Source organism: Cimex lectularius, unplaced genomic scaffold, assembly GCF_000648675.2.
Source record: "Cimex lectularius strain Harlan isolate CLEC.00 unplaced genomic scaffold, Clec_2.1 scaffold288, whole genome shotgun sequence".
NCBI classification, from domain to species: domain Eukaryota; kingdom Metazoa; phylum Arthropoda; class Insecta; order Hemiptera; family Cimicidae; genus Cimex; species Cimex lectularius.
Window position 1 is genome coordinate 385,951 of NW_019392933.1, and position 26,145 is coordinate 412,095.

At 33.9% G+C, this 26,145-nt stretch overlaps 2 protein-coding genes across 5 annotated transcripts in view; one reads left to right on the top strand and one right to left on the bottom strand.

The window, feature by feature from the left end:
• The window catches only part of LOC106673247 (cubilin), a 106,814-nt gene that overhangs the window by 21,460 nt on the left and 59,209 nt on the right, over positions 1-26,145 (top strand). For all 4 annotated transcript variants that reach the window (XM_024229384.1, XM_024229385.1, XM_024229386.1 and 1 more), the window contains exons 2-3: positions 6,019-6,128; positions 18,158-18,225. The gene's annotated coding sequence lies outside the window, so the exon portion shown is untranslated. The remainder of the gene's footprint in view (positions 1-6,018; positions 6,129-18,157; positions 18,226-26,145) is intronic.
• On the bottom strand, positions 10,510-14,500 carry LOC106673248. The gene is made up of 4 exons (XM_014405291.2): positions 13,286-14,500; positions 13,010-13,196; positions 11,041-11,314; positions 10,510-10,982 (listed from the first exon to the last, which is right to left on the bottom strand). The coding sequence occupies exon 1, from the start codon at positions 14,490-14,492 to the stop codon at positions 13,566-13,568; it is 927 nt and encodes a 308-aa protein (XP_014260777.1). The 5' UTR covers positions 14,493-14,500; the 3' UTR covers positions 10,510-10,982; positions 11,041-11,314; positions 13,010-13,196; positions 13,286-13,565.

The following is a 26,145-nucleotide window of genomic DNA, read 5'->3' on the forward strand; positions in this document are numbered from 1 at the left end:
ATTTTAAAGTTTGATTTTCTAAGAACGCAAAAAGATTTTCTGAGTGAAAGCAGGACCCGCTTAAATAGACAATTATCAGAGAATAAACAATTGTAACCGTATAAACTGCTTTCAGATTTCTCAATCTTAGAGCAACCTACTTCCAAACCTAATGGAAACTTGCCCTCATCCGGATGATTCCAAAGCCTGCGTGTTTGTACTTCTTTTCCTGGTCTTACACGCATATGTTTTTTTTTAACCTGCAGCCATTGGAGCGTCTCGATCTGTTATTGACGTTCTGCTTTTGTATGAAGTCTAAGTCGATATCCTAAATTGCTAACCTCTCGTTTTTCCCCCAGGCTTAAAAGCACAGAATAGACAATAGACCTATAATACATAAATACACATCATCATCCTATACAATCACATTCACTCCCTGAGTGCTCGGTATTCCTCGGGGTGGAGTTTAACCCACTCCATTCTTTTATTCTTCAGTCGTCACTCATAGGATGTAGATATTTTAATAACGTTTTTTATATTTTTCTTTCGATTTTGTTATCATTAATTTTTATTTGTAGAGGTATCCGGTGTAATTTGTGAGCAACTATACATGAGACATATAGGCCTGATATCACAATGTTAAAAAATATCTATAAAATTGTTATTAATATTTAAAATTATTTCAGCAAAAAAAAGCTCTTTATATTATGTATGTAAGGTGGCCTGAGTTATATGCTCCATCCTCTTTATTTTTTAAAACTACAAAATTTGAAAAAGTTATTTGTATTTAATTATTTTTCCTCTAGTTTATTTTAAACTATATGACCCACTATTATCTCTTAAAATAACTGAGTACCGAAGTAAAACTTTTGATTTTCCAATTTGCAAATAATACTTTTTTTTTAAGTTGTTTTTCTTCTAAAAACAACGCAAAAAGAAATGTGAAATTCGGTTATATTTAACAAAAGTTATAGCGGAATTTTAAAAAAGTCATTATTTTTCTCCTGAGAGCTATACTATTACTGTCAAATATAATTTTTTATTACAATTAATTCAGGTTTTTAGTTGAGATGAAAAAAAGTTAATGGCACGAGCGGCATTCGAACCCACGATCTTCGGCTAGATACGCCGCTGCTCTACCACATGAGCTGTCTTGACCTCTATCCACTCGGACATCAACTTCCTATCTCAACCCCACCGTATGAGTTTTCCCTTCTTTTTGCCATTTTTCGAAACCCGCTCGTGCCATTAACTTTTTTTCGTCTCAACTAAAAACCTTAATTAATTGTAATGATTTAATTGGTGAAGCGGACCACGAAATAAGTGAATTTATAATTTTTTATTTGAATAATTAGTCACCATGTTTTTTGGTATCAATTGAAATTTTTTTTTCCAATGATAAAACATTTTTGAAGCACTGTTGATGGGTGACCCCCAGAAGATTCGACTAGGAGACTGTATCCTCACCTGATTAAGAATTGGCCATGCGAGGTTAACAGACGGACACTTACTTTTTGTGCAAAGCCCGCGTATGTGTCCGGCATGCAGAGAAAGGTTGCTCGATGTGCCCCCCCTAATTGAAGGGTGCAATTGTCCTTGGCTTCATACAAAAAGCGAGTAGGAATGTCATCAGATTTAAGAATGGTCTTGGGCACGGCAGCGAGTATTTGGGTCCCTTGTTCCGATTCTTGGAGGAAACGGGGTTGTTTTGTTGTATGTAATAGTAACAGTTGTGTATACCTAGCTTGTGTCGAGAGTGAATGTATTCATTAGCGAGAATGTGTGATGTAAAAGAGACGATGGCGGAATATCGAGTACTTCAACGACCCTCTATTAGGTTAGTTGTAAAGTATGTAAAAAAGGTTGTGTTGATAGTGAATGTATTTATTAGTGTGGATGTGTGATGATGTGCGTGGGTCGATGGAGAAATATCGAGTATCCCATCGTCCATCAATTAGTGTATAATATGTGTAAGGGGTGATGGAAGAATATCGAGTACTCCATCACCCTAACTGAATGAATCGTATGTATCAGAGTGAATTATTTAAGAATGAACGTGAGAACGAATTGGTTTGGATGCCGTTCATAGCACCTGGAGCCCAACCTCGGCGGTTGGACGAGTAAGACTGAGGTCTGTCCCCGGACACCGTGCTGGGTGATTCTCGAGTCTGCCGGCAGTTTACTGTAAATAGCAAAACCAGGAAATGATTTGCCGGTGGTCTACGAGAAGTAAATAGGCCCAAGTCGGCACATGTTTGTATGTAAATACGAGTCTGTGCGGATTTAAGTCTATACAAATCCAAATTCAAAACATTTTTGAAGCCTAGATGTAAAAATTTGTTCATACTTTATCTTAGCAATTATTTATCACTTTCGTTTTGATCTATACCTAATTCCATATTTAATCCATTTTCTAAAAATGTAACCGGGCACATTGTTTTGTCAGCAAGTAAAGCAGTTTTTATTTTGATAATATGTTACGAGTATGTTTATTTTCTAGTAATTTAATTCGTTAAATTAATTTATAAAAAATAATTACAGACGTGTATTTCATTTTTTCTACATTTTTTATTATTAAAAATAAAAGGGTAGAGCATAAAAGTGTGTATATATAAATATCCAGCGCAGGAGTTCATAAATCAATTAATAATAAAAAAGGGATTTCTTGTTAATACCTTTCACGGAAAATCGCAAATTGCAAAACGTGTTTTGCACGAAAAAACATGGTGAATCTGGGATTATTGTAAATGTCCAATCTACATATAATAATGTGTAATTAATAACAACACTTAAAACGTATAGCTAGAACTCTTATCTGAACAAACAAAGAGAGCTTAAACGATGAGATTTTGTCGGTTTGTCAAAATGTTATTAAAATTGTGTTATTTATCCTATATCGTATTTTTTTTCGTATCACCTTTGGCCCGTTTAAATAGAAAATGGCGTTAAACCGATACGCCCCAGCGAATGGTTGGCGTTCAGAGACGATCAATTTGATCTGGCTACTGATAACACTTCATCGACTCGCAGGCCTTGAGTTGGGTTCAAAACGATTAAGAGGATTTATCGTTTTAAACATAAAATTGTTTAAAGCCAAGAGTATTCAGTCGATAATGGATGCCAATTGCCGGTTAAACAAAATAAAATAACTAATAAAGTAACGAGAAGAAATTAGAACCATATGGTTCTGGTAGACTTATGTTTTGCACCGCCATATACTTCGTCGGTCATCGAATTGTAATATGAAGGAACTCTTGCGTCCGGCCGTGTTCAAACAATCCATTTGCATACACTAATGGGAAAATAAATTGTGTATGTAAATCGACCCCGGCGTCACATAGGTGGTGGGATTACAAGAAATGTACAAGTTGTCAGATGGCTCGGGGGCACGGTGGGCGGAGGAGGCAGAGATGAATAAACCAGGAGGCCGGCACTTATTGGATCCGTAGAAAGAGCGTCTCCGGAGGGAGATCCTGCATAATGTACTATAATAATAACAACCCGAAGTCGCTGCCAAGGAAAATGCTAAAACAATGTACAATCATATGTATACACACACTTACAAACATATATTGACAAAATGGAAAAGTGTTATTTATAATTTGACTCTTGTGCTCAAGTAATAAAAAAACACTTACCCAAATATTTTTTAAACCATATGTCAAATTTATTTATTTAATTTTTAACTCAAAATTTATCTAAAAATTTATTTCGTTACTAAATGGTAGTGCTTTGGTTAATTTTCTTTCAAACCATTATAATTAAATCATTTTTATTAAAAATAGTCAATTTCTGATCTCCTTTGATTTGATTTTTATCAAAACACGTATGTTGTAATTAATATAACTATAATAATATATTTAGTTTGAAAGAAACAACAAAATACGAGTGTACGATTTTTGTCTTTGAGTATCTCTAAAAAATTAGAGATAAGGCTTAAGATCAGTTGGAATGAAAAAACTTACTTCCTTCCTCAAACATTCCAAGGATTCATATTTGTCATTGTTTTATTAATAATGTACAAGGTTAACAAATACAATTATAATAAAACATGGATTGGATACTTGAAGTAGATAAACGGAAATGATCGGATATAGAAATAACATTCCTAATTAGAGGGAATGTATTTATTAGCTTGAACGTTGGAATATTTGGTTCTGTTTGTGATGGATTATCGAGTACTTACAGAAAGACTATTTTCTTGGTCATATAAAATATTTAGTTTTATATAATTTTCAATGTGACAGAGTCGTAGTCAATGGCGTAATATACAGGGTGAGTGATTTTTTGATGCACCATTGGAAAAGACTCGAGGCTTATTTCGTTTGATTAATATTAATAAAAGAAAGTGAGTCAATTTTCGGTGCACCATAGGAAAACCAATGTTGGTGCGTCTAATTATGACTCGGCACATTTTATTTTGTTAGTCTCGTACCAAAAATAGGCGAGTCACTTTTTGACGCACGATGCGTTACAAATTAGTTTTAGTAGGTTGGAAGGAAAATAAACAAAACCAATATTATTAAAACATTATACAAACACAATGTAAAAATTTAAAAAAAATTCTTCACAAATTAATTTGATTAAGGTTTAAGAGTATTTTTTTCGTCCGATCATCGTTTTACGATAGACTAGGCTACTACGTTGCAGCAAATGGAGGTCTGTTTGAACAATTATTATAATGATTTTGAACATTTTTAGTTTGCTAACAAAGGAGATGGTTACATTTATTTAATTTTTTTACTTTACCAGAAAAAAGGAGATTGTTACATTTATTTAATTTTTTTACTTTACCAGAAAAAATGATGAATTTTTTTTTAAATTTTTACATAGTGTTTGAATAATGTTTTAATAATATTGGTTTTGTTTATTTTCCTTCCAACCTACTAAAACTAATTTGTAACGAATGGTGCGTCGAAAAGTGACTCGCCTATTTTTTGGTACGAGACTAACAAAATAAAATGTGCCGAGTCATAATTAGACGCACCAACGTTGATTTTCCTATGGTGCACCGAAAATTGACTCACTTCCTTTTTTAATGTTAAAATCAAAAGAAATAGGCCTTCAATCAGATTTAAACGCACCCACGTTGATTTTCCAATGGTGCGTCAAAAAATGACTCACCCTGTATATTCTAGTGACGACACAATTATGTGAATGTATTTATTTGCGTGAGAGGTTGTGTTTATAGACACGGTGTAAAATATCGAATCAAATCTAACCATTTCGGTTTATATAGGATAGGGAATACGTAATTTTTAATTTGTGTGAATGTATCTATTGACGCGAATGAAGGAAGAAAGTCAAGGTGAAATCGCCTCGCTGGCCTCACAACCATATGTTTTGGTTGTACGTAAATTTAGGAGAGGCGTGGGTTCTCAGCAGGATGTCGAGAACACTCGTGTCTCGACAAACTTAGAATAGGTTCTCGTCATAATAGTATGATGTGTATTTTAATTTAGCACATTTTAGTCACGTATAGAAGGCTAATCATCAATCATAAAAGCATTAAAAAATGAGAGATAGACAAAACGTGAGGATCAGGCAATGGCCATAATAGCTAGCCGCTCTGGTAAAAATGAATATCTATGTACACTTCTGAACCTTATTCAAGGATTATGAGAGTAAGAATTTAATTTACAGCGAACGAATCGAAACCGTCCATTTTATATCAGAATTATAACCTCCATCTGGTTATCACATATAGAATGGCCAAAACTCTTTTATTCTAAATTGATATATCATTGGTTTAGAAGATGCGGTCTAAATTTCCTCATTTTCAAATTGTATATAAAAATATAATTGAGATTGTCTAGTTTTTGTAAATTTTTCTGGTAGTAGTCTAATTGTGGTATGCTTTGAAATCTTGTTTGTGAGCAATTTACGGTCTCAGGCTTTTCGGTCATACATTAGACAATCATTAGAGAATGACATAATCCACAGGTTTTTTATACGTAAAACGATCCGTTTAAATAATTGAAACTTGACAAAATTTCAATTTTATATCAGTGATTTATTCTTGATTTTCATCTGTTCCAGGTACTTCTTAATAGAAACATGAGTCTTGACCGATTTTAACGCCATTATGGTCTCTAATCCTTAATGGCTTAAAATTAGGAGAAATGACGGGTGTTATGAAGATACGTACTGTAAGTACTTAAAAATATATTCCTTAAACGAATCCTAAGTAATAAATTTTAATTAGTAAAGTTCTATATTCTTAATTTGGCAGTTTGAAAATATATTAATTAATATATTGTGCCTTTTATTTTCTATAAAGGTAGTGTTAAAAAATAAACCTCATGCCAATAATAATCTTTTTATATTTCGGGGTTGATTCTATCTTCTATCATAAACCTAATTATTAAAAAAAATGTTTAAAAGCCACATTGAGTTAGTAAGAAATTATAAGAAAAAGAAGTTATATTCTGATTTATTAATAAATTACCAAACTAATTAACAATTCGGTTTATTATTAAATTCTCCTACCCATTAAGCATATCATTTATGATGTAACTTGTATGGTTATTACCGGTTACTTGCTTGATTATAAATCACTTTAATTCATTACTTTGGTCAATTACAACCAAATAAAATGCATATGGATTTAAATTTAAAGCGATATGGAGGGTTTCAGAATGGAGAATGGGAAAGTCTAGATAAGGCTTGAGATCGAAATTTTTATATGGAAATTTTGGAAGCGAGATCAGTTCTTTGAAAAAAGTGTGAAAGATGTGTATATAGTGAGGTTAATGACATAAGAAGGAACTTTGACAATTTGTCTAAGAGATTTTGATTGGAAAGATTGAATGCGCCGGATGTCTTATATAAAGTTAGTTGAGTTTTGACGGTCAAAACAGATTTTAATTCCAAAAGTCTTCGTAGTTGTCCTTGTTTTCTATTAAGTTGTTTCTTACGTTTTGTATGGGGATTCCACGTCAGTCTGTTGTCTTTTCAATTGAAATTATTCCTGATTATTTTCAAATATAAAAATAGAATACTAATATTAAAAATTGATATCAATTGTATTTTATCATTTTTATTACATGATTTTAATAAACTAAATGGTACATCGTTCGTTTATAGGACGCAGTCTAAATTTCCTCATGTCAATATTGCATATAAAAATAAATAAAAGCCTGGCCTAATTCCTCTAACGCACCCATGTAATACTCTTTAATCTATAGAGTGGTAGAATCGTAGAATGATGGAGACAGGAGTGAGTTTTGTATGAAGGAATTCTATGTGAATCTAGGATAAAATGAGTTTTAATACATATAATTATTTTAAACCAAAAATACGTTTTTATAATTTGTAAAAGTTTATTGCCTGTGCCAAATAAATATTTTATAGAGAGATTGTTCTGGATAAGAGAGGAAATCGGACTGAAAATTATTAAAAATATACGTCTAAAAATATGAATTGATTAGTTCATAAAGTTATGAATGTCTAACCGTAAAAAATCAACAAGTAAATGAAGCCATGTGTAATTAGTATAATTATAATTTTGAAAGTAAGGAACTGGTCAATTATTTATTTTTATTTATTATATGTTAAATTAAGCCATATGTTTTTTTAGTTTATCATAGTTAACCAAAGTATTCTCACCAAGCCCAGATATCTTGATGATGCCTAAGACAAAATACGCACCTTTCTACTACTTTCTTATCCACTATTATATATACATAAATATTACATGTATTATGTACGTTTATATTTTTTTTAACGAAAAGATTTAATAGGAAAAGGTTTCACATAGGCTAGATGTATTTGAATAGGCTAAACCAGCAATGCAAGTTGGTTGTGCGGAAGTGTATAGCGGTGGCGCCGTTCATTTCTATGTCATTTAGTCAGAAAAAATACAAAATTTTGTTTAAAAAATCTCGATTATTTATTGTTTTAAATGAAGAATAATTGTATACCAACAATGACTCAAAGATTTTGAAAAGGTGAAGATTTAAATTTACTAAATGGTTCATACCTAGCAATATGTACTTAAATCACCATCCACCTCATAACCTCAAACCATAGCTAATTTATTTGCATCACATTTTCACTCCGTTTAAGAACAATCTGACTTAGTAAATCACCTGACATTCCTCCTTTCCCTACCTTTGTTTCATATTATATATAATATTAAAAGAATATTATATATAAATATTAATATATATAATATTAATATTATATATTATAATTATATATTTCCTGAACTTCTTATACAAAACTACAGAATGCCAATCTACAAAGTGGTGACAAATGGAATATTGACGGCATATCCAAATTATTCGAATCCCTTATATTAGATAAATTAAAACCTTTTATTCTCAACACTACTTTAGATAAACAACATGGCTTCACCAAAGGAAAATTCTAAACTAATCACCTCCTTCCAGAACTTTATTTTAAACTTGTTTGCTGAAAAGTGTCAAGTCGCTGCCAAATATACTGACTTTTCCGAAGCATTTGACCAAGTTAATCACCCATTTTTATAGTCGAATTAACCGATCGTGTTTTCCATCTCACTCTTTTAATTTGATTATCTTCCCACCTTACCATTAGAAAACAGTATATTAAATTAAAATCTTATCATTCTTTTCTTTTCCTTTCATCCTTTGGAGTCCCCAAGGGCTCTCACTTAGGTCCCTTTCTATTCTATTAATAATTCAATTGAAACAGAATTCATAATAATATCGACGTATATATTATTTACCAATGTGAGATTTTTGTTCTGACAATGTTATCTTGTTGATGCTGATGTCTTTTTAAGTACTTCGACTTTAAGACGACTGTATCCTTTATGACTTACCTTGTATGATCATGATCTGTGGCTTGCTGAATTTATCGTGCTTTTTGATGATTTTTTGTAAATTTAAAAAAAACATGGTTCAAATTTCCTTGATCTGCTTCATTGTTAGTTGGATAAAGATGAACATTTTCAAAAGGATAGAATTTGTAGATTTGTTAATTTTATAATATGGGATAAGTAATTGTTTGATTATTGAAACAGATTGAATTAAATTATAAATTGCTTATAATGAAATGTGGTTAGATTATTTACTTCCTTACTGTTTTAATAGGTTTTTGGTTAAAGAATCTGCTCCTTCGATGAAAAAAGGATAGTGTTGAAATATTTGGTTGTTCTGTTTTATCTCAGTTTATTTATAGGATGTTGAGCCATGAGGAAATTTTTTTGCCTATTTGGGAAATGGTTTTGAAGAAATCATTAGCTTATCTTTAGTACTCGAGTGTGGCAGTTTCAGCTCTTTTCAGCATCCGAAGCTGCTTTACCCCATGACAGGGTTTTCGACCCTTTCCGTCTAAAAGTCGTCGAGATACTAGCAGAAGCAGCACTCGAGTGCACGTAGGGTGTAAACACAGCAACAATGGTTGGTGGGTGGAGCGGATGTCACCATGGAAACCTAGACATCGATTCACTACGCTCACTCGCGCCGGGTCACGCTCGGTCAAAGCTCCCCTCTCTCGAAATCCCCTTCTTTTCCCAACCTTATTTCTATATCACTCCATTTCCCCTCCTTCTCTTTTGCCGTTTGTCTATCTATTTATCACATATCGCACTTCTACACACGATTGGGCTGGTTTTATTAGCTTGTTCTTACTACCACCGCTTACAAATCGTTACGGGCTCAAGGACCAAGTTGAAATTTTTGGTCTTTAATTTTCTCAATTTTCTCAGATTGAAACGTTTGATTTGCCTTCCACCCTTCATGGTCGTCTGTTTGAATTTACTCAAAAGTGGGAGAGATAATAAAATCTAAAGATACCACGTATGCGGTTGCGAATAAAAAGGGAGCCGGGGAATATATGTCACGACCCAGTTTTCCCTCGGTGGTGGTTTATCCTGGATTGCGTTAAAATGATTTCATTTTTCTTTAGAAAGCTTGAACAACATTTATTTCCGCATTTTTCTCCAAGCCCGCCTAAAGCTAATTAAACTTTGGCCCCACTTCGCGATTCGAACCGCACGATTGTGCCACAGCCTCGAAATCTCAAAATCCTTTGTATTCACTGAAATTTAAATGATTCCTTTGCTAATTAATTTGAAGTTCACGAGTCAATGTTGAGGGCGTGCAAGATAAAATACAATATTTATTTTAATATTGTATCTTTCATTCGATTCAATACATGCCGAGGAAAATTAACGGCACATCCCCTATACTCTTTGGAACAACCAAAGTGCTTTGATGGTTCAGCCTATTCAAATACGTTTACATAGGTGACAACTATTTTCCTACTAAATGTTTTTAGTAAAAACAATGTCTATATATTCAAAGAAAACAAATCGGACACTATTATTTTGTTGTTTATTTCAAGTTAAAATTTTCTATATGGATTTTTATTGTTATATAATCTATTTTATGGTAAACCAAATTAAAGGAGATCAGAAATTCATGAGTTAAAATATTTTCAAAATTATTTTTTATTAATTTAATTAAAATTTTTAGTTTTAATTTAATTAAAATATTGATGGTATGAAAGAAAATTCTCTGAAACACGGAAAAATCATTTGATGATAGTTTAAAATTTAAATAACAATGTATAAACTTTGTTTGCTCTTAATAACGCTTATTACTTCCTCTGGCCTCTCGGAGGGTCTTAAGTCTCCTAAGCATCGAGTAAATAAGAAACCGAAATTAAAAATTTCACCTTGTGAAACATAATTGCATTTATCAGTGGTTTGAAGCTGTTCAACGCTTGTTGTAGGCGGCAAAAGATGTCTAACCCGTCTTTTTATAATGTGTCATAAGTGTTTTTTAAAATTCACAATGGACTGTTATTATACATTAACACGATGTTATCCCAATAAATGGAACGAATGGGACCTTAGCTTCCAGAAGAACTTCCTCGATGTACCTTAGCGTAGACAAAGAACACCCCACACTATAACTGATTGTCTTTGAAAAGTTTGTGACTCGTGCATGACACAGGAAAAGCGTGTACTCCACTCCACATTCCCGGTCAACTGATTGCCACCGGCACCTCTTCTGTAAAAAGAACAATTGTTCAAGGGAGATGCTGATTTGAAAATAGTCACATTTTTACTCGATGTTGAGAATCTGATGCGGGACGTCTAGAGACTACACTATTCTCACGAAGCTTCTTTCTGTTGACTGTTTTACAGCTCGCCTTTACATTACGGACCGTTTGGAGTTGACTACCTATCAAGGAAGCCGTTAAGTGGACGGTTCCGTGGTGCGTTAAGAGCAATAAAACGATCGTCTCGACCCGCCGCGCTTCGTTGTCAATCACTACCTTTTCTTCGATCGAGTCGTTGGCCAAAGCATCTGCCCGCGCGAGATCTCGACTTAAAACAATGCTTTTAAGAAAAAAATTGTTATTCGAATTTATTATTTCATAAATGAAAAACTAAAAAACAATTAACTGTCTCAACAAGTTTGCTATAGAAAGGATAAAATTGATCTGATTTTCATTATTTTTAATCTAAAGAGTGTAAAAAGCGTAGTAACACTTTATAGACGTAAACAACATGTAATTTTGGGTTTATATTTTAAGTAAACTATTAACTGTTATATTTAGTTGTTGTGGAAAATCGAAAAATAAATACAAGTGTCCGATTTTTTTACCTTGATTGTATGTACGTACAACCTTTTCCAATAGTTTAACGTTAAATGTTACATAGTTGTAAATTAAAGGAGGAGATTAATGTAGTTATAGATGGATGCCATTTAGTAAGCCTTATATCTTCACCTTTTCAAATTCATTGAGTCACTGTTGATATACAATTATTCTTCATTTCAGACAGTACATAATCGAGATTCTTAAACAAAATCTTGTTTTTTTTTGTGTTTAAATAAATGACAAGGAAAATTAACGGCGCCACCGCTATACACTTTTGCACAATCAACATGGTTTGTTTGTTTAGCCTATTCAAATACTTTCAGCATGTATTAAACCTTATTCTACAACTTTTTTCATTAAAAAAATGTAAACATACGTATTATTACACACACACACACACACACACACATTGTATGTACGTACAACCTTTTCCAATAGTTTAACGTTAAATGTTACATAGCTGTAAATTAAAGGAGGAGATTAATTTAATTATAGATGGATGCCATTTAGTAAGCATTATATATTCACCTTTCCAAAATCATTGAGTCAATGTTGATATACAATTATTCTTCATTTCAGAAAATACATTATCGAGGTTTTTTAAATAAAATTTCGTATTTTTTTTTAACAAGGAAAATTAACGGCGCCACCGCTATACACTTTCGCTCAACCAACGTGCTTTGATGGTTTAGCCTATTCAAACACTTTCAGTATATGTGAAACATTTTCCAACTAAACATATCCATAAAAAAAATTATATAACCTTCATATTAAAAGTCACGATTATAACGGCACCTATTATTAAAATAATCAATACAAGCCGAGCACTAAGGTAAGATACCTAAGAGTAGAAGTTGGTAAAAAGCTCGGTGCAAAACGACATTCATGCATGCACTCAAAGTTTTAAATTCCACCCCTCTTATAATCCTGATTGTACAGAAAAAAAGCATTGTTTTGAGGAAAGAGAGAAAGAATGATCAGCGTACGAGGTGTGTGGAGCCAAGCAAACGGTTTCAAGTCAAATGGGTAGAAGAGAAATAGTGAGAAAATGGCATTCAAGGCAGGCTAACCTTTCGGTACTTCTCATCGGTTCGGTTTCGACCCCTAGCAATAAGGATCTCCCCGATTACTGGACCATCCTAATTATGACAGGGCACGGTAAGTTGTTAAGTTACATCCACAAGTGTGGATTCCACGAGGATATCGAACATAAGATCTTATACTGCAAGAATTTATTTATTTTATTAGGTTCAGTTAAATTAGTTAAACTGCAATCAAATATTAGGTAAGTTTATCTCTGGCTGTTTGATTTAATTAGACAATATAAAATTTTAATATCTAAATGTAAATTGTTTTAAGACCAGGGGAAACCAGCAAAGATAGTTCTTTTGATTTAGAGTAAATATATTTATAGATATATAGTTTCTTTTACCTTATTTTGATCTCTCTTCGTAGGTGAGACCAAGCCTTAAGAAATTAAACACTCCCCAAAAACTGTAATTTTAACATGCCGAGTAAATGTTTGTTTTGCCGGTATGAAGTCTTTCTTAAGCACGGCGTGCTGGTTGGGTGGGGAAAGCCTCATCTCTGAAGATGACGAGAAGCCGCAAAGCGGCAGGCTAAAACATAAATGGTAGGCAGATCAATATGATCGATAACGACCAAATTACAAGTTTACCATACAGAAGAACGCATTGATAAATCTCACCATTTAACATTTTCCTACTAAAAAGTATTTTAATGATTTTTTAAGAACATATACTCTAACGGAAATTTTAAAAATAAAAATGTATGTATTTTGTAGTTGTAAACAGACATTTTAAATTCATTAAACATCAAACTGTTTTGTTATTATTATAGCCATTTAGTTGTGAAATATTTCAGTGGAGTGTATTTAGTGTTGTTGAAGATAAATGCCATCTAAATCTTTACCTTTTCAAAATCGAGAAGGCAAATGTAATAAAACAAACATTCCCGGGACATTTTATTTACACATTCAGAAATAAAAAAATGTGCAAACATAAACATATGAATGTTAAAATCGTTGATCCGTTGATGTGCGACGACCCGTCTTTCAATACGTTGTATAAAACTCCAATCGGATTGAGTATTGAAAAAAGTGCCGGTGACCGAACGGATGTAGAACAAAGTGGTTTCCAATCCAAAATGGCCCAGAAGCGATTGGCACAGAGGAGGGGCGCACCTTGATCCAGCTCGCAGATGTGGTTGTCGAATCTGAGCGGGCGGACGCAGATGTGGTGGTCGTCGTCGCTGTCTTTCGTCAAACATGAGTCGTGCGAGAACAGACAGATAGCTTTGATACAGTCGTCGAAGGTGAGAACTGTCAGTTCGACGGCCTGGAAGTAAATTCGGTTCGTCAAGTTGACAAATGTCGATCCGTTACGACGAACGACAGACGTACATTCGCCGTTTTGGTAGCCGTGCAGACTGGCCACCGCTTCCCTTTTGACCAAGTTGAAAATCGGTTTCGCCGACGGCCACGACTTGAACTCGCTCTTTGATACTACAATCGCCATGTTGTAATCCCAGCCCAGCCTTTTTTTGAATCGGCCGCAATCGGGGTGAATCTTCAGAGCAGCTATTTCCTTGGATTCACCCCGATCGTCTTGGGCAGTTCGGTTTTTTGAGTAATACAACACGAAATCGCCTTTCCCATAACACACCCGCTCGCCCCATGGCTCATTCCAGTCACAGAAGCAATTACAGGACGTAATTACGTAATTGACATTTATAATTGTACCTAAACAAACGTGTTGCTCTTTCCACTTTTTCTGAATGCTCACAACAAACGGATATTTCTTCACGGCTGGAATCTCCCATTCTGTACTTAAGGAATGTATAACAAGGATTAATAAAATAAAAAACACAGTAGCCATCACTTTACAATAAAACATTTAAAAATAATATTTTCTCATTATTTCTATCATTCTGGGATTCAGCTGATTTTGTTACACCTGGTAGAAAATGTTAAACTATGTATTTAAAGGGCTATACTTTTATTAAGAGACTTCTAGGGCCCGCAGAGAGCAATCTGTAGTTTGAATTGAAAAAAGTCTTCGCCTGAATTCAAATTATACAGTTCCATCACCAAAGATGACGAAACAGAAATTCTCTCGACAAACCAATCCAACAAAGATAGGGATAGGGATAAAAGAGTAGCCACAAGCCCTACTGCATCTCGACCTGAATTGTGCTATTGCCTATTGTGTTCCCCTGTTATTTTTAACTCACTGGGCAGCTTCAGTTTATTAATCAACCTCCATAGTTTTTCCAGCGGCTCCTTAGTGTAGGATCTTGCTTTATCCTTAAGGAGGCCAAAACCTAGTCGAACAATACCACAGGTATGAGGTACGCGAAGATGGTCATAGAAGGAACATTCGCGAAACTTACAAAATAATTACTGGAAGCTGGCAAGTAAGCGCAACCAAACCAGGATTTTGGTTGGACTCCTACCAGGGCACTGCCACATAAGAAAGCACATGCATCGGACAGAAGAAACATGTGCAGATACTGCTCGGAAAAGGAGGAGACCGCAGAACACACGCTATGTTTCTGTGAAGGTCTATGTACGAGCTGGTTCTTGAACAAGAAAAACCCAATAAGGGTGGGTTAGCCAAAATGATCGGAAACGACAATTTTATGTTACATATCAACCCAATCAATCATCAAGCCATAACCACTCCGGGATTCCGGTGTACTTGTCTATTGTCAATTCATAGTACAAAATCGTAAAAACGATACTATACATCAGCTTAAGTTGGTCAAAAAATGATAAAGTTATGGAAAAAACAACCATCTGGTTTGCTATTTCATGTTCATATTTCAGGTTCGAACTGCCTGCCTTGCGTAAAGATGCAAATATTTGCTCATTTTAACCATTCTTTACCAGCTGTCAGAGCCAGGGACGTCAGGGATGGATTGACAATACTTTTATATCCTTTGCCGCAGTTCTTCAACTTAGGGTTCACTGTTTTTTAAACGGCCCCACAGAAAATAGTTAAGTGGAGTTAAATCGAGTCACCGAGGAGGCCAACAGATCGGGCCATAAGGTTCTATCCACCTATCCCAGAAGTGACGATTCCAATAACGTCTCACCTGTAAAGGATTGTGGGCGGCGCATCCATCAAGCTGGAGAATCATTCTTTGTCATTGTTACAGAGGAACATCAACTAATAATGTTGGTAAGCTCCCTCAAAAAATTCGGGACCTGAGCACTATTTAAATTATTTTCGAAGAAATAAGGCCCAATTATTTTATTTCCGAAAAGCCCACACCAATACTGTGAACCACCTGATGATGACAAGAGTACGAAATTCTCGGATTTTCTTCTGCAAACATTTCCAAATTTCAACGGTTTAGAGGTGAGGTGAACTTGGATTCATCACTCGGTAGGATGTATGGAAGAAAGTTTCTTGGCTTTAGTGAAGAAACAAATGATTGGAATTAACAGCGAAGCAAACGAAGTTTGTTTTTTCAAACTATTGGCCATAAATTTGTCTTTTTTGATCAATTTAAAATCCATTGTTCTATTGCTTTCAGCGTACAAAAAACCTTTAAAGTGTGGCAAGATGTATAGAGAAGTATTTGAAATGTTTGTACAACTTGAAATGTTGAAGTTGAACTGAGTCTGGTGTACACTGTAAAATTTTTCTCCAAAAAAGGCCAAAATTTGAAACTAGTCTAAAAAATATCGTCTTGTCCTGCTACCTCTCCTTGTTGGTTTATCAGACGAATTTTAGCTTTTCAGGAACTAAACGAAAATCCAGACCCAACGCTGAAGGAGACGAGAAGCCGAAAAGCGTCTGATAGTGTAAAACGGTGAGAAATGCCCGATCAAAATGATCAGAAACGACCAATTTTAAGGATCTTTGCAACGTCAAATGTCCTGTCACCACAGGGATTTTGGAGTATTATTAATTCTATTGTTTAAGTACGTTCACGGTTTTAAAAAATACTGAGAAAAAAGTGGCAAAAATATACGATTTTGGTCATTACTGGCTATATTGTATCCTAATTTGTCCTAGCCTCGTTTGTTAGACGAGTTTCGGGTCCTCAAGCAATTCAGTACTGGTCCTCCAAATAATACTTGACTAAACGGAAATCATACAATCACAGCACTGAAGCTGAAAATCATCAGAGAACAGGCAGACCATGATGATTAATCATTAATCATCAATCATTCTGATGCGCTTATTAACATGCGTAAGTGGTTCTGTCCGTGCTTTAAACAAATAAGAGCAAATACTGATTTATATTTTAGTCCGGCAATTTTTTACTAAATATTTAATTTTGTGTTAAATTATAACCGCTGTCAAATTGTTTTTCTTTTTTAATATTAAAAAGTCCAACAGTGCTTTTCTACTAGCGCGTCGGGGACATCAGATAAACGAGTGTAAGTTCGGCAACTCCTATCCAATGTTTATCGACTATAATGAGTTAGTGTACACTTTGAATAGCCTGCAGCTTTCATAATCGCCCGCTTTTCTCTGCAGCTTTTATAAACGTTTAAATATATTTATTTGAAGGTCTCGTTATATATCGCTTAGTGAGCTGTATCTCGTGCGATAAGAAGGGGAAGTCTGCGGCGCTTCTATCTCACTCATTATCCTCTCATTATCTGATTAAGTCGATGATTTTTATGCGAAGCCGTCGTTAATGTGGGATCCGTTCCATAAACTCTTGTTGTAAACTGTTCCTCTGCAGACTCGGATAATTAATATTAAATTGGTTTAACTGATATGATAGCATTCCGTTTTCCAACCCTCTCACACTTTGATAAAGCACTTAAATTAGAGTAAAACATACATAAATCATCTTCTATAAATATCGAAGTAGCAATTTTACTAAGCGGATGAGATCTTATAGAGTGTATTAAAATCTCATATCTGAACAAAATAAGAATAATTTTTAGAAATTTTATATTACCAATCAACTAACTAATTTCATGTCACCAATGTAATTTCTTTTTAAGGCTAACTATTTTAGAAAAAGTAAATCGTGTAGAGTAGGTGAACCGGCGCATTATCGAAACGGAAGCTTTCCCTTTCATCCAAGTACGATTTTCAGTTATAGCGCGCAATTTCCTATTTACGTCTAGGGAAAACAGTTCATATATCATTTTTTCTGCAGACAGAGCACTAGGCCAGTCCTCTAGGCGGAAATGTGTCTCACAATAAATCTATGAAACATTGTAGAGATAAAAATAAGTAAATTAAAAAGAAGAAGCGTTGTTTACTTTCCGAAGAGAATTCACTTGTATTATTATAAAACAATGATATTGATGATAGAACAAACTATTCATTGTTTATGAAAATTATCATATAAAATTGATTGAAATCAGATGCTTTCTTTAAATTTCATTGGCAAAGAAACGACTTTGCTATAAAGACTCGAAAGATAAATTGAAAGCCTTAATCTGCCAGAGAATTATAATAAACGAATTAATCTTACGAATTTTCTGTTTTGCATTTTTTTCAAATTTAACTTCATTTATTAACAGTTTGTTTTTCAAATCTAATGTAAAAAAGTATTTTAACTAAATTCGGTTTATTTTTTACAGGTGAAGTGAAGAAGGGTTGCGTAATTGGTTCATCACAACAGCCAAAACGCACGGACACTGCCGATATGGTAAGTTAATTTTTCTTTTTCAGGATTATTATTAGATAATTTTTTTCAATATAATAAATAATATTATGTTTTATTGGTAAATAAGATTGTCAACTGTTATATATAAGAAGTTTGGTGATAGATGTATCATAACTGTTTTGGAGAACGTAATTATAAGCATAAATGTGTCGGTATTTACAAGAGAGAAAAAATCCTTTAAAAAAAAAGAAGATAGTTCCTACTCGCAGTAAGTTGTTTTGCAACGATCCGGATTTCGAGCCCTTTAGTTGAAGCTGATGATGAGCTAAAGGGCTCGAAATCCGGATCGTTGCAAAACAACTTACTGCGAGTAGGAACTATCTTTTAAAAAAAAAGATTGAACACCACACTCACTCCATCATTCATCATTTCTATCGTTGATAAAATATCAGGTCGACCTTAATAGTCTTGATAGTGTAATTGAGAAGATGCTAGGTTAAATTATACCTTCTAAGTAAACAAATGATTAAGAGACTCTCCATACAGAATCATCAATACACGCATAGCTGGCCCGACAGAGTTACAGATCAGAAGAAAGATCATACTGACCCGCCTAAAGAAAGAACATGAAAGTTTCACAACATATTTATTTTTCGGCAAAGCCCGCGTTGTGTCCTGCAAGAAGAAATAAATTGTTTTGTGCTCCACTTAATTGATGTCATTCCATGGCTCGATATAGAGATCGAGGACGAATGCAATCCGATGTGAGAATTGGGCTCCAGTACGACAGCAAAACGTCGGATCCTCTATTTTTATTTTCATCTCATTATTATGTATAAAAGATAACTGTTTGGTGAAAATGTATTTATAAGCGTGATTGTATGTGTAGTACAAGTGCATCGATGCAGAATGTCAAATACCATAGACCATAGACCTTCATTTAAACAAGTTAGTGTACGTGTAGATGGTAATAGACGTAAACTGTAATGAAGGAATATCCAGTACTCCACCAACAAAGTTGAATGAATTGTACGTAAATAGAAAATGTATTTTATAGTGGGTGAGAGAGTGAGTCTATTCTATTATCTAATTATATTTGTGCTCTCAACATGTCAAATTCAATATGATATCCATAGGAGTGAAAATAACGAATTAAATTTCAGGATAATTAAGGTTAATCGCAGCAAAAATTTTAAGAATTCTAGGGCTGGGCTGGTATTAGTAATAGGACACGAGGTTCAATTTTTAACTTTTAAGTACCCGAATGATTTAGAGACAATACTGAATCTTCAAATTATTATTACTTATATTTATTTTGAAATCATTTAGTTCGCAGTTTTCTTTTAGATATTCAATTTAATCCTTCCGTTAGTGGACAGTTATGATTACATCGTCGGCATAGATTACCACCAACAAATCTATTAAGCTGTTTATACTTTTCCCTTGGGCGTTAATACTCTGAATGAAAATACAGAAAAATGTTAAAAATAGGGAGAGATAATCTTTCTCCCTACAGATCACCGTTAATTACGTTAGCATTATATTATATTATTACATATTTATTTTCTCTTGGTCAATAGAATTTAAAGCAAGAATATAAACGTTACAACTATAAACAATATTACTTAAATTCACTATTTTTCGTGGTCCGCTTGACCAATTAATAACATTCAGTTAATTAAGGTTTTAAGTTGAGATAAAAAAGTCAGTGTCACGAGCGGGATTCGAACCCACGACCTTCGGCTTGATACGCCGCTACTCTACCACTTGAGCTATCGTGACTTCGATCCCCTCGGGCACTAACTTCCCATCTCAACCCCACCTTTTGAATTTTCCCTCCTTTTTGCCATTTTTTACGAAAAATAGTGAATTTAATGAATTAAATTGAAGTATACTTCACTAAAGCTCGCCGTGGCCATTTCATTTGTCGCCGAGAATCCAATCCCATTACACGACATTTGAAAAATGGCAAAAAGGAAGGAAAATTCAAAAGGTGGGGTTGAGAAGGGAAGTTAGTGCCTGAGGGGATCGAAGTCACGATAGCTCAAGTGGTAGAGTAGTGGCGTATCAAGCCGAAGGTCGTGGGTTCGAATCCCGCTCGTGACACTGACTTTTTTATCTCAACTTAAAATCTTAATTAATTGAATGTTACTTAAATTTAATTAATGTTTGTTGAAACAGTTGGTTTAGGATTTCGTAATTTATTCTTTTATTTTTGTGCCAAATGATTAATTAGATAATAATATTATTCATAAATTGTATTATTTCATTTTTAAAATAAACAGAAGCATGAAAAAAATAATGCAACGGTTCCAAATCTTTTTAGTGTGTCCTAATTATTTATACTGCAAAAAATCCATGGATAATTTCATTACGTATATATAATATATTATATTATTTTTATAAAATAGTTTATTGTTACTCCATGTTTATTTTCCTTCCTGCTGTGTTTCATACTATTACATTAACGGCTGGTAAATTGCATGCAGTCATATTTTTTCTGCTTCGTATCGCACAATTCCTGCAATGCAGTATTTACGTCTTCCGTTGAACCGAAGTTTGCGGAATACCGGAACAGATGGTAATTTAATGACGTTGTGTCCAACGAACATGGTGAGCGAGGTGGGAAGGCCGAGTGCAGCATTTTTTGCCGCGTCACCGAAGAAATATAGGATAAAGGGCCTGCCGTTGTCACGGAGGGGTTGATATTACATTTCTATTCACTAATACAGGTTTTATTTCTTTATACCTTCATTTTGTCGGCTCGGATACAAATATTTGATGAAATTGACCGTTTCGTCCTTAATGCAGGGGCCGATGCTTCTTTTGTCGACGTCCTTTCCTTAGAAATGGTGGTCGGTGAATTCAGTTGGCTTTGTCACAAATGTCAAACAAGCCCACATAATTCACATTTCATCTCTAAACTTAAATTTGTCGGCGTGTCATTACTAAATGACTTTTCCGGACAATAGAATTATTTTTTATCAACGTAGTTAATTCTACGGTTGTAAATTTCAAATTAAAAAAATCTTTAATAATGTAATCATTATTCCAGCTAAATAAGAAAATCACAATAGGAACCTCGTGCATTTAATTACTCTTAATTTAAATTTTTATTTATGAAATCTTATTCATATTGATCCATCATACGGCGGCATAATTTATCATTTTTATCAATTTTTTGAAGCGATAACATTGCACCAGTTACACACCACCTCTGACATATAAAAAGTTTCTTCACATAAAACTATTTTCTTGAAAACATTTTATTTCCAAAAGTTAAGCATGAAGAGAAACATACTTTATCTCGTACCATTAATTAACATTAAGAATGAATTGATTAATTAAAGTTACATGGAAATCGCGCACTAATAAAAATAATTTATAAGAAGTTGATTAATGATTGAGGCGGATAAGGCGTTGTAGATTTATCTTTAACGTCTAGACATATTTATGATCAACAATACTTTACACATCTATCAGATTTAACTATGTAAAATTTATGTTAATTTTTATTTGATAGTCTTTTATCATGTCAGTCCGTTTATTCTCGCAGCTTTGAGAGGTTTCAGTATTGCTTCATCATTCTGGTCTGTGCATGTTTTTCTTATTTATTTAATTACGTCAAAAATGATGAATGAAAAAGGCCAATTTTTGTTTTCAGATTTAATTAATTTTTAAACAAAGAATCTAGCTGGAAAAACGCACACACTAGGCTAAAAATCTAAAACCTCCCTCTAAAGTCAACCAACGTAATGTTGGCTTAAATGTGTGGTGTTAAGTTACTATTAGTTAATGATTTTTTGGAGTTCATGAGCTGCGGTCTGGTGTGACAAGGTTTTAGAAAAACATTTTGTTTATCGTGCCAACGTTTCAATCTTTATTCAAATCATCTTCAGGGCTCTAAGTATTTGTTTTCTGTGCAGAGTGTCACTCTCAAAACGACCCACAATAATGATACATCTACACAGAAAATACACACTTTGAGCCCTGAAGATGATCTGAATAAAGATCGAAACGTTGGCACGATAAAGAAAATGTTTGAATTTCATACTTACTGCCATTTGTGTGGTGTTTGGTGTTTAGTGACTGTTAGTTAATGATTATTTTATTTTTATTAATTAAAACAATTTTTGTTGAAATGCAACCAATACAAGGCCCTGAAGATGATCTCAATAAAGATCGAAACGTTGGCATGACAAAGAAAATGTTTTTCTAAAACCTACGTCACACCAGACCGCATCTCACGATCTCCAAATAATTATTAATTTAAAATTGAAATCAAAGAGCAAATATTAAAAATTTACAAGAAAAGTATAGAAGTTATTCAGATATTCAACGTCATGGATTGAATTCGCCAGGGAAAAGGAAAGCAAAATGAACCTTTTAAGTACGGAGTACCAAAAAACAAAACAAAAAAGAGTAAAAAGGAACTTTGAATAAATTTGCCTCTTTGGGAATTCGTGGCAAGGATTGTCTTTTTTCCCAAAAAATTCTTATCGTCGCCGAGAAAAACCCTATTTCGCCCACGGTCAAAGTGGCGTGGAATCACGCGGAAATGGGCGATGGGCGGCGTTAATTTCCCGTTCTTGCAGGGCATTGAGGGCAGAGGGGCGAACTTGGAGAGCGGTTGTCACCAATCAAGAGATAAAACTTGTCGACAGGTGTCAAAACTTTCAACTTTTAGATTAATTACAGAATATCAGTATGTGACATCCTCTTGCCAAACTCCCAGCCTCGCCTCAACCCTTAACCAGAGTTACTTTGGATTTTTCAAATTAGTTAGCCTACCCTGTCAAAACAAAATGCCAATAGTTGGTTTCAAACGGAAAATTTGATAAAGCTTGTTCTTTCGAAAGCCGTCAAAACCTAGAACTAAAATTCTATAGTCGATTTGGTTGAATTATACGTACAAACTCTTATATAAAATTATCTTGTTAGACACAATTCTAGAAAGACGTTTCATTTGATTATAAATAAGTATAATTTGATCACAGGTATAAGCATCAAATCCACTAAAAAGCTTCTTGGCTTATTAATTCATAAATCAGAATTTGAAACTGAAACATATATAATATCTTAATTTTCATAAACGTACATTTTTTTACATAATTTTATGAATTTTTTTAATACTGATTTACCACGATTGAGGTGTGGCCAAGGGCACCCGGAATGGCAGGGGTTCTAATGAAGGGTGGGTCTTCCTTTGACAGCGGGTCTAATTTTTGCTCGTAGTTCTGCCTGGAGACAGGTGAGGCTGGAAATTACTTCAGGTCCCTTTGAAGGGATCCTGGGAAGGTGGTATGCGGGAGTTTGTAGTTCCCGCGCTTGGCAAAAGGGGTTCTTCACAACTCGAACCCTTGAACCGCCCTTACTACCCTCGCCCGCTCACAAACAATGATAATGACAATGAATAAACATTAGCCGGTGGTTCATTCGCTTAGTTGTGCCTCGATGGAATTCCATGAAATTTCATTAAAAAAAATTATATATATATTTTTTAAAAACATAAAACACTCTCAAAATCATCTAGTGCAGTATTGCCAAAAATCGCTTATGTACTATGTACAAAAATATAGAATAAATTTATAATTTTCAACATAGAAGTTCTTTAATAATAAAAACTTTAATTTAAACAACCTTTTATCAACATTTCTTCACTTAATTTCAAAATTTAAATTAGAAAGTTGATTAAATTTAAAAAGTGTGACTAATTGTTGAATTCCTTGTCGAGGTATTCGATATGCTGAACTTAGTTTGGCCATTTACAATTATTTCAGTCTGCCTATTTTATAATAGGCAATATATAAAATGGAAGGAGTTTTGCTTATATCCTGACCCACCTGTTAAACCTAATTAAACTGAAAATAGAATTAAATGATACGAAACAAACAAAATATGTCGCAGACAAGGGGTAAAACCATTTTATTGGGTTGTCCGGAAAATAATGCAGGATTTTGGTATTAAACAAAAAAAAAGAAACTAGTTACTTTAAAGCAATGTTCTTTAATCAAAATAATTTCCCATACTCTCAATACATTTCTCCCAACGTGTTGGTAACTTATTAATTCCGTCTGAGTAGAATTCAGAATTTTTAGAATTGATAAAGTCAATAAATGCATTTTCCAGTTCCGTTTGATTTTTGAATATTATGTGTTGTAAGTAGTGGTCCAGGTGTCTAAAAAAATGGTAGTCAGTAGGCGAGAGGTCCGGAGAGTAGGGTGGGTGAGGCAAAGTTTCATAGCCAAGCTCCAATAATTTTTGTGACGTTACACGTGACACATGTGGTCGAGCGTTGTCATGCAACAAAATGGGCCCTTTCCGATTGACCAAAGAGGGCTTCATTACTGCCAATTTCTGATGCATGGTATTAATTTGGTTACAGTATGATTCAGCATTGATGGTTTCGCCAGGATTTAAGAAGCTGTAGTGTATTAAACCAAATGAAGCCCACCATACCGTAACCATTACCTTTTTTTGATGAGTTGGGGGCTTTGGAAAATGTATTGGAGCTTCTCCTTTGTCGAGCCACTGTCCAGAACGTCTAGTGTTATCGTAGAGAATCCACTTTTCGTCACATGTAACAATTCTGGCCAGAAATGGGTCATTTTTGTTTCGACAAAGAAGTGATGCACAAACATCAAAGCGCTGATTTTTTTGGCGATCGTTTAATGAGTGTGGAACCCAATTTTCGAGTTTTTTCACTTTTCCAATCGCCTTGAGGTGGTCAGCGACGGTCGTTTTACTGACTTTGAGTTGCTCTGCACCCACCACTGATCGCAGAACATCATCATTAAGAGAGGAAGGCCTTCCACGACCTTCTTCATCTTCAAGGCTGAAATCTCCCTCCCGAAATTTTTTAAACCACCTTTGCACAGTGCACTCATTAACACAACCCTCGCCCCAGACTTGGTTAATGTTTCTAGCCGTTTGGGCTCCGCTTCGGCCGAGTTTAAACTCGTAAAAGAAAATCGTACGAAATTCTCGCTTTGACATTATAAGGATGACTGAATTATTTCCAAGTAGCGGAATGCTACAGAGGTAAACAAACAATATCATTTGGAAGAGGATTAATAAGTGTTGACATTCATACAAATGAGTAATCCTGTAAACGTAAACAGAATATTTTATATAGATTTTTTTTAATGAAAACTTAAAATCCTGCATTATTTTCCGGACAACCCAATATAAAACATTTTATTATTCGTTATTCTCTAATAAAATTTCATGGACTATGCCAGGTTTCGAACACATAGACGCTTGTGTGGCAAAAGCGTGTCGGACAACTTGCCATTGCGGTCTTCTGAACGAACTTGTAGTTCGCTTTAAATGTTGGATTGGGTAGCCGCTATTATTGACAAACATATTTGTCAGTGTTTTGCCTCAACCTGTTTATATCCCTGACCTACTACGAGAGATGGCTGAATTTAAACAATAAGTGTAACAAATTATAATAGCAAAGATTATTTATTTTGTCCTCATACATACCGGATTTATAAATTTTACATTTTTTTCTTAAGTATAAACTTACATATTTCTTGAGTTTGCTTGTGATTACAATTTTTTGTAACTATGCAAGATAGCATTATGCTAGTTCCTTGCATGGAGTTGTACCTAAGTAATTGTTCTACATTTTGTATAAAATTTGTACAAATTTGGAATAAAGCTTTAATCTACATTATATGTTATGATTGACATAATTTAATATAATGGCAATTAAAACTAGTAATAATTATATAATTTGGAAAATAAATTATTTATTAATATTATTGCTTTAAACAATGGTGAGTTTTGGCTAATTGTTTTTTTGATCGATGGTAATTTTATTCTATAAACGGTCCCTCTAGTAACCCAAGTGTTCTGTAGAATTAAACTCTTTGCTTTATATAATAGCTTGCATAAATTTTTAACATATAATTGATGAACGCTATATAAATGATAATTTTCAAACAATAGTACTGA

What these genes read in the sequence shown, in the direction of transcription:
- LOC106673248 (XM_014405291.2), bottom strand. Translation starts at nt 14,492, where the DNA reads ATGTTTTATTGTAAAGTGATGGCTACTGTGTTTTTTATTTTATTAATC.